At 41.2% G+C, this 14,814-nt stretch overlaps 1 protein-coding gene across 1 annotated transcript in view; it reads right to left on the bottom strand.

Moving 5' to 3' along the window:
- SLC36A4 (solute carrier family 36 member 4) overlaps nt 1-14,814 on the bottom strand; it is a 253,134-nt gene that overhangs the window by 196,960 nt on the left and 41,360 nt on the right. The window contains exon 7 of the mRNA XM_067568348.1: nt 1,344-1,571. Within this exon, the coding sequence (XP_067424449.1) occupies nt 1,344-1,571 (228 nt within the window). The remainder of the gene's footprint in view (nt 1-1,343; nt 1,572-14,814) is intronic.

Genomic DNA, 14,814 nt, shown 5'->3' with positions numbered 1-14,814 from the left:
AGTTGCGACTCCAGAAGGCTCCAGAGATGACCCTACAGATACCATAGGGGAATAACCTTCCAGCGACTGTGCACATGACACGTGCTCACCTACTCAGAATCAACATGAGCAAGCACTGGAAGATTAATATGATAATTGATATGACTCTTTAAATGCCCGTATTGTTAACTATCATTGGTAACTGAGTTAACTCCCTTTGAAATGAACGGGATAGTTCATATCTCAGGGATATTGTTTCAGTCTCTGCAAACTTGGACAGACATTCCTGCATCAGAGCTGGCCTACACTACAAAGCTAAGTCAGCTTAACTACATCCTTCAGGGCTGTGAAAAATGTCATGCCCTGTGTGATATAATTAAGATGACCTAAGCCCTGGTGTTGACATAGTTAGGTCAATGGAAAAATTCTTCCATCGCTGCGTTAAGTGTCTACACTAAAGCAGTGTAATTTCTAGTGTAGACATACCCTCACAGTTACATTAGCTTCACATTTGGAAAGTTTTCTTCACAACCATAACAGGTAATGACTTTTCTCTAGAGAATATTTAATTGTTTTGTCTTTGCCTTTCCCTCCCACTAAAACCCTCTCACTGGCTGCCTTTCTTGTCAACCAGTGGGGGCACATATCACACTGTGGGAATACTGCTGTACATAGAATAGCCCTTGTATTTTTCCAAAATCATCTTACACCAAGGGTATCCCTGGTCACTCTTTTGAACTCTGGCCACAGATCTTGTGAGGTTGGGTTTTTTTTAAATGTGAATTTTTGTTTTTAACTCATGATTCAGCTTGTTTTGTACAAATCTCTCCAGGCACCTTTAAGTATTATGGCAACAATTCAGTACATGCAACAATTATTCAACTTCTTAAAAGCAGAAAGTCTGCAATATGTGATCTACAGGAGAAGTCTTCAAATTTTCACTATTGTATTTTGGAGAGACACTAGAATGAAATGTTATAGTTGAAATTGTTGCCTTATTGAACTGAAGTGATAGGCAGCGGAATGGAATCCCCAAAGCTACAGGTGACATGTACAGAAGATAACTTTTTCACACTCAAGGGGCAAAAGTTCTTTAAAACATGTACTTTATTTTACCATCTTAATGGCAGGAGTATTTTCCTTTCTTTTTTAAAGTCCAATTTCCCATAAAAGTTACATCTTTAAAAGGGTCTATCTTAGACACTTTTTAAATACCCATCACGTTAGTACCTACAGTAGAAGCCATGCTGTGTGAAAGTTAGATCAATAAACATAAATTTAATAGTCACTGGAGATTACATACAAATTCCAAATGAGATATCACATCTTCATAAAACAATGGGGGAGGTGGAATGTATACTCACTCGAACAATGTACTGGTAAATAATTACAAGGCTGACAGCCATGGAAAGATTGGCAAGGAACGAAAGCATAGACAGGCTCTTAAGGTCACGAATGAGGACCAGAAGGATAATAAATGGCAGAAAACATAGCATGTATATTCGTAAATCAACACTCCTTTTCTCAGAGGGACCATTGGTACCAGTGTCATTCATGGAAACAATCTTTTTCTCCAAAAATCCTTCATGGACCTGGAGGGAAAACGTTTTTAAAAACCATCAGCAGCACTGTAATCATCCATATAAAATACATTTGTTATACTTTTAAAATCCCAGCTATAACATTTAAAGAAGCATAAGGGAGAGTTAGCCATCCAACTCCTATTGACTTTCAATTGATTTTCACTTGACTCCCCCCTTCAGTTAAAGCACTAGTCTCGTCTACACACAAACTTACACAGTTTAATTAAACTGTTTTAAACTAGTGCAGACCTAATTGTCCTTATTTTGATTTAAAAGTGGGTTATTTGTGTTCAATTTAAACTTGTTCCCAATGAACTTAAGCTAAACTCAAAAAGCCATTCTTATACTGAGATACGAGTTCATAGAGGTTGCACTTATGCACTTATACTGAGATACGAGTTCATAGAGGTTGCACCTGTATAACTCTGCTTGCAATAAAGTCTTAAATATTATTGGATTCCATACAGTAATACAGCAATTACCCAATGTTATTCAAAAAACCGAGCATGGAAAAATTCACAATTGTTGTGCTTTGGAAAATATTTAATATGATCAATAGTGTTAAAAATGTGTTCTTTTGAAAATCGCATCATTTATTGTATGAATGCTGTGACCAAAACCAGTGGTAGGCCAAAACATCTGAGATCACAGCCTGTGTACCTCAAAATGGTAGCAGTTTCATTCCATTTCCTTTAAATGCTATAGTGGCTTTTTTTCCTTTAGGGTGGACGATCTCTTTTTAATCATTTTCCCACCACATTTTTCCATTCTGAACCCCCGGTATCTAATGAGGTTAGTTTGCTTGCATTGCGGAAACCTATACATTGGTAGGCTTGATAAAAGGACCATAAAAAAAATCTGTAAATAATTAATTACATATAATGTGAAAAAGAAACTTAAGCAAAACTGAAAAGTCAATGATCTGAAGCCCAAAACAACTGCAGACAATAAACTGCCTTCTAAACATCAAGAGAGACAAGGTGGGTGAGGTCATATCTTTTATTGGATCAGCTTCTGCTGGTGAGAGAGACAAGTGCAAAAACTTGTGTCTCTCAACAACAGAAGGCAGTGCAATAAAAGATATGATCACACGCACCTTGTCTCTCTAATATCCTGGGACCAACACGGCTACACAACCATTTCTAAACAACAAGTCAGCCAAACAGACTATTGTAGTCACAGTCTGAGCAGCTAACACAAACTATAGCTCAGAGAATGTACTTTGAAATTAGAACTACTCTAGTCTCACTGATAAAGCATATTTATAATAAAACTTTAGCATTATGATCCTGTTTATCTACTTCAGAGGTGTTACAAGAATAAGTCAAGACTTGAACAATGCTTTTAACATGTTAGTTATTCAAGAGCTACTTATCTGTACAAAAAAAACAAAGATACCAGTGATCCTCTTAACAGAAAACACTTTCAACAGTTTATGACGAAAGTACAAGTACAAGTGTGTATCAGTGTTGTGTTCTAGTTTATATATAGTCACATTAGTACTAATACAGACAACACGATAGAATGGCAGTAGTCAATGCCTCAGCACACACAGTGAAAGAAAATAAAATTCTCTGTATTGTAGATGCACTGTTCTCTATTCATAAATGACATGGTAATCAGGTTTCTAAATTACACATATTAATGAAGTACATTGCTATGTGGTTGGTGTGTTTTATGGTCATCATCAAGGCCCCTCATAAGAACTGCCATAATGGGTCAGATCAATGGTACATCTAACCCAGTATCCTGTACTCTGACAGAGGCCAGTGCAAGATGCTTCAGAGAGAATGAACAGAATAGGGCAATTTATCGAGTGATCCTGGTGTCCAAATCCAAAATCTGGCGGTCAGAGTTTTAGACAGTAGCATGGGGTGGTGTCCCTGACCATCTTGGCTAATAGCTACTGATGGACCTATCCTCCATGAACTAATCTAATTCATTTTTAAACTAGTTATACTTTTGGCCTTCACAACATCCCATGGCAATGAGTTCCACAGGTTGACTGTGCATTGTGTGAAGAAGCACTTCTTTTTCTTTGTTTTAGACCTGCTGCCTATTAATTTCATTGGGTGACCCCTGCTTCTTGTGTTGTACGAAGGGATAAATAACACTTCCTTATTCACTTTCTCCAACCATTCATGATTTTTATAGACTTCTATCATAACCCCCTTAGTCATTTGTTTCTTACCAGTCCCAGTCTTTTTAATCTCTTTTCGTAAAGAAGCAGTTCTATATCCCAACTCATTTTTGTTTTTCTTCTTTGTACTTTTTTCCAATTCTAATACACTGTATCTTTTTGAGAGAGGGCTACCATAACTGCATGCAGTATTCAAGGGGTGGGCATACAATGGATTTGCATAGGGGCATTATGATATTTTCTGTCTTATTATCTGTCCCTTTCTTAATGGTTCCTAACATTCTGTTAGCTTTTGTGACTGCTGATGCACACTGAGTAGATGTTTTCAGAGTTGGAGAACTAACCACAATGACTCCAAAATCTCTTTCTTGTGTGGTAACAGCTAATTTAGACCCAACAGTTTATCAATACTGAATTTAATCTGCTATTTTGCTGCCCAGTCATCCAGTTCTGTGAGATCCCTTTGCATCTCTTCACAGTGAGCTTTGTACTTAACTATCCTGGGTAATTTTGTATCATCTGCAAAAACTTTGCCACCTGTTTACCTTTTTCCAGATCATGTATGAATATGCTGACCAGAACTGGTTCCAGTCCAGATTCGTGGGGAACCCCACTATTTACCTATCTCCACTGTGAAAATTGACCATATATTCCTACTCTTTGTCTCTTATCTTTTCTCCAGTTACTGATCCAGGAGAGGACTTTTCCTCTTATCCCTTGACTGCTTACTTTGCTTAAGAGACTTTAATGAAGGACTTTGTCAAAGGTTTTCTGAAAGTCTATGCTATATATGCTATGTATGCAATATATGCTATGTATGCTATATCCACTAGATCAACCTTGCCATTATGTGTGTTGACCCCCTCCACTCCTTGAAATAATTCTAAGAGAGTGGTGAGGCATGATTTCCCTTTACAAAAGGCGTGCGACTCTTCCCCAACATGATTTTCATCTAAGTGTCTGACAATTCTGTTCTTTACTATAGTTTCAACCAAGTCTGGAGCCTTCTTTAAAAATTGGCATTACATTAGCAATACTCCAGTCATCTGGGGCAGACGCTAATGTAAATGATAGGTTACATACCACACTTAGTAGCTCTGCAATTTCTTATTTCAGTTCCTTCAGGACTCTTGGGTGAATACCATCGACTCCTGGTGACTTATCAATGTTTAAAAACCTCCTCTATTGACAACTCAACATGGGACAGTTTCTCAGATTTGTCACCTAAAAGGAATGGATCAGGTGTGGAATTTCCCTTTCATCCTCTACAGTGAAGACTAATGGAAATAGTTCATTTAGCTTTTCCACAACTGCTTTGTCTTCCTTTACTCCCTCAAGTATATTCCATTACCAGCTGGACTTAGATTCTTCAACAAGGGCCTCTAACTTCTGCAGCACTCAAGTGAGGCAGACTAGAAAGTTTGTGGCACTTTTAGATAAATTGGTACATTCATTTTGATGCCAAATGTCATTTATATTAGTTTGCCATAACACATTCAGTACTACATAGCTGAAGGTTTTTGTGTTGACAATTAATAACTATACTAAATGGGCTTTGTTTGTTTGTAGGAGGGTGAGGTGGAAGAAAGGTAGAGCTTTTGGTAGCTGAGTAGAGATACTTATGAGCATCTGGACAGGTACAGGAGGCAGTCTGGGGCAGCAAAGCAAAGAGCAGGAAAGAGTTGACATTTAAATTGTCAGCTTGGTTAAGATTCAGAGTTAAAATCCCACTGGAGATTAATGGGACCGTTCACTCTTCTTATTCCTATAGTTTCGGGCTGTCTGCAAACTCAGGCAGACAAAAATTCCTTTTTTAAAAAAATACTTTTCATTGCAACCGTAAGAGCTATAAGTAATGATTTGATCATGGAAAGCTAAGGACACAGCTCAGCAGAAGGGAGTGGATTTTCCAGCAACCATTCACCAATAGTAAACAAAGTAAAAATACAGAGCAAGACACTGTGCAAAAGCTTAAACTACCTTTCACTTATACAAGAAAGTCTTGTGCAATTGATCTTTCACTTACAAACACTTACACAGCCAGAGATGCTCCATACATAAGAACATAGGCTGAGATTCTCTGAGAAATCTAATGGGATTTGGGTATGTAACTCCCTTAGGTTCCTTGAAAGTCTCAGCAACCATAAATACTTAACATAACATACATTTGAGCAGTCAGATCACACACGTTTGCTATGCTAACATACTTTGCACCGTATATAAATATTTTAGCCTGTTATGCCATTCCAAAGTGCATTCTGCTATTAAATAGATAAGGCAGATAGAGGCATTGTGGGGGCAGAACTATAATCTTAAAACCCTGCACGTTTTAATCTCACTTTCTGCCAAAATAATTTCAAGTATTATATTTCCTCTTAAAACCATAAGAAAGTTTTTTTAAGAATTCCACACACACAATTTTCACTTTATACAGACAAACTTCAGTAAGGAGTTCCTAAAAAACAGAAATCTTTGCAATTTTTCTATTACCTGAATTACAAATAACAAAGTGGTGCTTATTGGGAAATCATTGCTTGAGTTCACAATTTCATAAATTATTGTGGAAGTTCAATTCTTTTCAGATCCTTAAATGGCACCCAGGCTGTGGTATCTAAACACCTTCCACCTTTGTGTTGTATCACAAGGGGCTGGTCATAGTAATGTCTTTCATAATTACTCATCTTGTGTACACAACGGGCTCATGTACACACAGGAAGATACACCACATGTACACACATACAAATAATCTACAGAAGTCCTTAGATAACTAATGCAGATGTCTGCAAACTGATGGCTAATAAACACAACCACTTTGGGACGCCCAAATCCAAAGCTGCAACCTCCAGAGATGTCCGAAACAATCAACCCAAGTTGTTAGTGCTTGGTGTGAGATGTCTGCCTTCTGCTCCCACAAATCTGCCAATGTGTCTACAGTGTAACAGGGTTATCCCTCCTAAGCCTCCGACATTTCCCCAGAGTTGAGCGAGCTGAGATCTTGTTATTCCTATGGGGAGCCTGAAACAAACTGAATTCTACGGGGATGTTTATGTAGGCAAGGAACAAGGAGATAGAGACAGAGTATGGATACTGCCCCTTTCAGAATGGGGTAGATACTGCTGGGGGAAGAAAGTGAGAGAGAAGAACCACTTATGAAGGCTGATATATTAGGCGAGAGTAGGCTCTGATGTCTCCCCTCACAAACAGGTAAGTAACCTGTAAGAAGATAAGAAGCAGCTAATCTTCATTAATGATCTGGACGATGGGGTGGATTGCACCCTCAGCAAGTTTGCAGATGACACTATGCTGGGGGGAAGTGTTAGATATGCTGGATGGTAGGGATAAGATATAGAGTGTCCTAGACAAATTGGAGGATTGGACTAAAAGAAATCTGATGAGGTTCAACAAGGAGAAGTGCAGAGTCCTGCACTTAGGATGGAAGAATCCCATGCTCTGCTACAGACTGGGGACTGACTGGGCTAGGAAGCAGTTCTGCAGAAAAGGACCTGGGGGTACAGCAGACCGGAAGTTTGATATGAGTCAGCAGTGAGCCCTTGTTGCCAAGAAGGCTAACAGCATATTGGGCTTTATTAATAGGAGCATTTGCCAGCAGATCGAGGGAAGTGATTATTCCTCTCTATTCGGCACTGGAGAGACTATATCTGGAGCACTGTGTCCAGTTTTGGCCCCCCCACTACAAAAAGAATGTGGACAAATTGGAAAGAGTCCAGAGGAGGGCAACAAAAATTATTAGGGGGCTGGAGCATATGACTTAGGAGGACAGGCTGAGGAAACAAGCTTGTTTAGTCTGCAGAAGAGAAGAGTGAGGGGGGATTTGATAGCAGCCTTCAACTACCTGAAAGGGGTTTCCAGGGAGGATGGAACTAGGCTGTTCTCAATGGTAGTAGATGACAGAACAAGGAACAATGGTCTCAAGTTGCAATGGGGGAGGTCTAGGTTGGATATTAGGAAAATCTTTTCCCTAGGAGGGTGGTGAAGCACTGGAATGGGTTACCTAGAGAGGTGGTGGAATCTCCATCCTTAGAGGTATTTAAGACTTGTCTTGACAAAGCCCTGGCTGGGATGATTTAGTTGGGGTTGGTCCTGCTTTGAGCAGGGGGTTGGACTAGATGACCTCTTGAGGTCCCTTTCAACCCTAATCTTCTATGGTTCTAAGATTAATAAAGTAGATATTTTTAGCATCCTTTAATGAAAATAGTTCATTCAACTGTAGTTGAAAGCAATATTAAACAATTTCACCTGTTACTTTCTAAGGAAATATTTTCCTGATGTTTCCCTCAGTCAATACTTGTATATTGTTAATAGATCTCCTGCCACTGGGAAATACAGTACAGTTTCTGTTTGCTAACTAAATTTACCTGACATTTGCAGCACTTAAAAATTCCCACTACACCAAGGCACTTTTCCTTCCAATTTGGGACGAAAAGACATTTCAAAAGGTTTCAACCAGGTCTAATACTGAGATTTATACTTTTGCATAAGCTGAGATAGATAAGGCAGATTCAGCTTCAGTTACAAAAAGAACACACAATGAGGAAAGTGGCATAAGCTATACCAGCGCAAGGTATCTTTATAGTGGTATGACTATGTCACACTAGACACTATACTAGTATAACTATTTGAGGTTAAAAAAAAAATCATACCCATAACCGAAATAGTTTTGGAACAAAAACTGTGCATAGACCAGGCCTATGGCTTTACCTAGACAAGTCCTAAGAGATGACCACTGAAGTCCTATTGACTCTTAATAGCTGCCTTTTAAAGGTGTATTCGCCAATCTCAGAGACCACATCTCAGAGAGCAGCCTGCCCAACATGTGAAAAAATGATTTCTGCTAAGCCATAAACATTGCTTATTGAGGAGTAAGTTTTGTGTAGCTGGAGGGAGTTTTCCTAAAGCTGCAACTCATACCTGCCTTGGATATTTAATGTTTCAGGCCAAAAGGTAAAAGTTTTAGAAAGTTATGAATAAATGAAAAAATGGAAATTTTGAAAACTCAACTCCAACAGTCCCCCTGCTTAATCACTTTCATTAGGTCTGGTCTACTCAGATTTTTTATTTTTTCAATTTTTTTGGTAGGGGTGTAACCAATTTGACTAGTGATGTGATTTTTTTTTTAAACCAAAATAGTAATACCAGTTGTAGTTATAGCAGTGTAAAGTGTAAAGGTGCATTATACCAGTGTAGCTTATTCTCTTTTCTGTATGTGTATAGTCATGCTGGTAAAAACCACCTTTATACTAGTAAAATGCGGCCACCATTCGGGTGGCCAAATGAGGGGGGTGCTTGTACTGCTTTAAGTATTCTGGGACAGTTAAAGTGGCAGAACTTTTGTGTTTAGACAAGGCCTTAGGCAGTTTACCATAGGCATCACAGAAGAGGATGGCTTTGAAAGACAACAGGGCAGTTAGTGGCTTTGCAAATGGATTTAGAGTGTGCATACAACATGAATGGGGTAGCAAAGGAGAGTTAAACAAACAGGCCACGGAGGCTAACATTACTGGCAAAGTGAAGGAAGCATGATATGATGACACAAGATTCAAAAGCAGACAAGAAAGAAAAGGCAGTACCTTTTCACTTTGCTGCTTAGAGTGCAGCAACACGGAGAAGAGACCGAGTGAGACAGAACAGTATGGGAAAACCACACTGGAAATTTCAGTTCCCAACTTTGTGCTGTTCAGGCACAGGCTATTATATCACTGCTAAACCTTTTCTTTGTGAGTAGGAGCTTTACTAGGACTAAAAAGCATCACTGAGCTTTTTTAATTGTCCTAAACAAGTCAATAAAATATGAAACAGCAATGTGTATCCGTTTCCCTGTTCTACATGCTGCATAGTGTGACAAACAGTTTGTCATTGATGATGATAAGATGGACTGAATATGACTCATACTCTGCCTAACCTACTTTCTCCTTCACAGTATCAGACTTGATATCATATCAGACAGCTATTCCAGATAAGAGTTGCTTTTAAGCGGCTATAGTTTGCCTCTAGTGCGTCACTGCATTTAAGTTAGTCATATTGGGCCAAGGCACAGCTAACATTATCCCTTGCCTTCTCTTTCCTATCAACAGACCAGAGTAACTTGCAAACATAGTATCAGTTTAGACAATTTTCTCCACTCATAGTCAGTGGACTCAGTGCTGTAAAAACACGTGTCTTCAATGTCCGCATAATCTCTCCTCCCAAAAATTTATCTGTTATGATTAAGTATGCTTCAGATTTTCCAAATGATAAAACTCAGCTCAAGAATGTGTTACAACAAGGCATGTTTGCTCTTGAGCATTGTCTCCTGCCTTCATTGCACTGACATAAAGAAGGCTGGATTTCTACTAAAGAAAAGTGTTTTCAGCTTTTAGAAAATTTCAACATAGAACAGAATCTCAAGTTTGTTTTTACCTTGGCCATATCATACATTAAAAGAACGCTTAGATATATATTTTATTACACATCCACACACACCCACCATTATTAAGGTTGCAAACTCAAGTACTCAAAAATTAGGAAGTGCCCAAATTAAGGCTGCCCACACAACCTTGTGTGTATGCACTGTGATAGTCTTTAATTACAATAGCTAAAGTTTGGCAAAGTTATAAGCAACAAAAAATAAGGTCTTATAATGAGAAGTTTCAAGCAACCTGCATAGCTAGAACCAGAAGATATATTATATCGAAGAAAACTGAATCCGTAACAGGACTGAAAAGACTAACACTAAACAAACATTTAGACCTACCGACTAGGTCTAGAGGGCCCCGGCTATAGGCCTCATGGCCCTGCCACACTCCTCTCCAGAAAAGGGCAGTAGAGAGGTTCTCCAAGCTGCCTCGAGTAGCTGTGTGGGAGCCAGCCAATCAGAGAGGCTGCAGGGAGTAGCCCAGCAGGCTAGCATAAGAAGAGCTGCAGGGCCAGCTGAGATCAGTTCCTTGCTGGAGCTGAAGGAGCATGGTTCGTGTGCCGGGCTGGCTGAGGGAGCTACAGGACCTCAGACAAAGCAGCACTGGCAGAGCAAGAAGGAGCTCAGGGCTGGCAGTAGAGACTCAAGCAGAACAAGGCCCTGAGGAAAGGGTGAAGACCATGCTGGGGCCATCGGGAAGTGGCCCAAGGAATCATAGCAGTAACGCAGCTTTGTTAAAAGGACATGGTGGATGGCTGCTATCTTTAGGGTTCCTGGGCTGGAAGGTGTAGGTCCCGGCATAGAGGGCAGGCCTGGGTCCCCCCCACCTCCCACTAGCCACCGAGAAAGTGGCTTGGATGCTGATGCACCCCTAGAACTGGAACTGAACTGTAGTGGCCCAGCTGGGGCCAGAAAGGCCCTGAGAGGGTGAAGACATTGCCTCCAGGAGGGAGCCCTGGGGGACCACTCTATACCACAGCGGGGACAATTTGAGAGAGCCCAGAAGGGGCTGAAAGACAGTTCGAACCAGGGCACTGCGACAGGCCCTGCTGGACTGATTGCAGCCCTATCTCTGGACTTGCTCCTCAAATAAAGAGGCATTAACAGAGGGCATTGAGATGAGCCCTGGTTGGACTTCTACCCCAGAAGGGGTTCCCTTTTTATTTTTATTTCACATACAGACTGTGTGAGACTCGGCCAGAGTCACTGAAGATCCACCACAAACTGAGAAAGGGAGTGCAGGCACATGCACTTGAAGAGGGGGCGCTCATGAGAGATGACCGGCTCCCCATTACACCTATAAACAATGCTTACCCTAGTTAGTAAATACTTATTTAGAAAGGATTTGGACTGATGGTGACTCAGTGCATATGCCAGGCTCTTTATAAAATATTTGTCAACCTTTTTGTTTTGCAAGATAGCAAGACAGCAGACTCAGTATAGCATTTCTTGAGAAAGTATATGGTTTTGGCCAAGAGTTTGAAAATTAGGAGTCTAAAACTAGACTCCTAACTCCATATTCAGTTACTTGCCTGATTTTCAGAAGTGCTGAATACCCAACTGCTCCCATTAAGGCAAATTTTAAAAAAATAAAATAAAATTGGCATTTCTGTTCATTTTTTCTAGTTGAAAATTGTCTTTTCAGTTTACACCATTTATTTGTCACCATTTTGTATTATTTAACCCCATGATTTGTGGATGAAGTCTATACAAGAAATGCTATAGCAAATAAAGTTGTACAGTTGCAAGGACGCAGATACTGCAGCATATGAACAAGTTGTGTTTACAAACATTTATCTGGTATTCACTATCCCAATTCCCGGGACTCCAAAGTGATTAAGGATCAAAAGTTTGTGTGAATTATTTACTTTATGTTCAGATATTCCTGACCTTATATCCCCGCCCCCCGGGAGCGCTATTTATCATTTAAGGGGACACAGTTATGTGTTAACATTGACATAATTGAAGAAGAATGCCACTCCCGCAAGATAGAACAAGGTATGTCTATACCCCTGGCTGGCCCGTGTCAGTTGGCTCAGGCTGCGGGGCTATAAAAGTGTATTGTAGACATTTAGTCTTGGGCTGGAGCCCAGGCTCTGGGACCCTCCCCTCTCATGAAATTTTAGAGCCCGGGCTCCAGCCCAAGCCCAAATGTCTACAACCACAATTTTATAGTCCAAGCCCTGTGAGCCAAAGATAGCTGACACAAGCTGACACAAGCTGCGGGTGTTTAACTAAAGTGCAGACATACCCAGAGAGACCAGTCAGCTTTTGTGAGAGGCTCTGGTTCAAGCATTCCCTTTTTATTATGGAAACAATGGCAGCAACTGTTTACACCAATCTAGTCCTCCAAGTTGGCACAATTACTCTTCATAGGACTACTGAAATCTCCCTGTAACATTTTAAAGACAAAATTTACTAACTCTGTAAAGGAAATATTTTAAGAGTCCTTAACTGATATTTCCCTTCCATTTTCCATCTATACATTTCTTTGGATTCCTCTAGCTAAACAATCACAGTTCCCACACATGCACATTCAGCTAACATCTCTCACATAAACCAATTCTGAAATTTTAAAATTAACACGCGCTATTCCCCCATGCGGTGTTGTAGGGAGAGGGCGTGGCCTCCCTCAGAGATGGACCCACCCCTGGTGGGCAGAGCTAGGACCCCCTTCCCCCACATCTGGAACTCAAATAGTAGAAGCAAAGGGCCAGGACACGAACAGGAAATATAAAAGGTGAGTCCTCTAGCTCAGTTGGGCTGGAGCTGCCAGAGGAGAAGGACGTCTCTCCCCCACTGCTGGAGCATGAGCCCGAAGCTGCCTGGGATGCCTAGGAATGCTGGGACTGCTGCTAGCTGTTTACCCCAGCGAGACAACCCCAAGCCCCAGGTACCCTACAGGGGGAAGGTAGGAAGTAGCTTAGGGACACCAGACTATAGTCCAGTTGTGTTGTGGCCTGATATTAGGTCAGCGTGTTTCATGCTGGGACCCGTGGCAGAAATCTCCACCGATAGAGCCCTGGGCTGGGACCCAGTGAAGTAGGGTGGGCCCGGGTCCTCCATGCCCTACCCTACTGCTGACCCCACCCCTGGAATGGCAGCTACCTAACCACAGGCCAAGAGGCCTGATTGCTGGCTCTGCCCTGCCATTAGGCCAGAGCTCCCCTAGACAAGCCCAGAGCCCCTAGACGGCTTTATAGCTTGGCCTTGCCAGAAGACCTGAGCCCTGAGACAGTTTGGTACTCCGTCCTGCCTGAGGACCTGAGCCTCAAGATCATTTATGGCCCTGCCCTGCCAGAGGACCGGAGCTACCTGAGCTAATTCCCCTTTAGCCTTGTTCCTACAGAGGCAGTGAGGGGGCATGGTCTCCCCCTCCCAGATGGACAAGGAGAGACGGCCCCAGCCTCCTACAGATATATTCAAATTGAGCTATGCCAAGGTTAGCCGGTGTAACTGTCAAACTCAGTCAGCTACGGGATCGTTACCATCTTGCTTCCCCGACTCACGATCTCCACTCCTTCTAGAAACCACGGGGAGCTAAGCTACATAGCAGGGGATAAGGGAAGGTTGATCATGGGGCTTTGGGGGAGAGCAAGGAAAGAGAATGAAGCTTGTATGTGGGGGGAAGCTCTGGCTGGGTTTGGGGAGCACAGCTGTGTAGGAGAGCCCCGTGTCTTTGCACCAAGACTGATGTTAATGCAGAGATTATGCAGGCTCCCTAGTGCATCAGCCTCAGCTCTCCAGCCCACTACACAGCTTGGAAGCATCAGCTCATCAAAGAGTCCCCAAAGTGTTGCTGTGCCAGTGCCCTGCGGGGTCAGGACAGCAGAGTTCAGGAGTCCTCCAAACACTAATGATCTGTGTGGAGGGAGCAGTGTCATGGGTGATGTCATGAAGAGGGGAAATCAAGGTGGTAGGTTGCAAGAGCTGGGTGAGAACTAATTATTTTGTGGCTTTTAGTGCTTGCATCGATGTGCAATTAAGCAACTTAAATGGTTTTTAACAAACTTAGGCTTTGGGGGGGAATCCATGCATTATATATTTTAAACAGTACCAATTTATGTCCTTTGGTGCCCTCTACAGGACAGATTTCTGCAATATCGATCTGTTGCTGTAAAGGAGACAGTTTCTTATCTCCTATCATACTGTGAAAGAAGATCACTGCAATTTGAATCAAATTAATTGAAAAGTGAAGCCTCTGAATTTTTTATAAGTTTGATTCATTTACAGAGTGCATTTCATATTTCCTTGTGGCTGTTTCTGTTGCCTAGGATGAATTTGCTACTGGATCTGTCCCCAGGCTTAAACTCCTAGGAGAGGGTAGCAAAGTATTTCTTGTGAAGGCTCCTCTGTCTGAAATCCTGTAATAAACCAGGTTCCAACCTTAATGGCCATAAGAAATGATGCAAGACAATCTGATTTAGTCTTGTTTTTGTTTATAGGGTCAGTGACTAGAAAGATGTCATTGGTAGGCAGCAATGGGTCTGCTTACCTATTTGATGGTAATTGTTTGGACTTCCACTTTATACTATGATGGATGCAATAAAAATTCATACTCAGAGGGTGGGGTCAGAGAAGAAAGAGATAGGCTACTGAAAATAGTATGCAAACTGAGATTACTAGGCATTAGAATGGTAACATACATTTTACAATATGGTCTCACAACCATTGAATATCAGACTGAAATCCTAGAATAT

Source organism: Emydura macquarii, unplaced genomic scaffold (assembly GCF_026122565.2).
Source record: "Emydura macquarii macquarii isolate MOO-44397 ecotype Brisbane River unplaced genomic scaffold, CSIRO-AGI_Emac_v2 contig_318, whole genome shotgun sequence".
Classification (NCBI taxonomy): Eukaryota; Metazoa; Chordata; order Testudines; family Chelidae; genus Emydura; species Emydura macquarii.
Note: the sequence above shows the minus strand (reverse complement) of the source record. Positions and strands in the feature narration are given on the sequence as shown.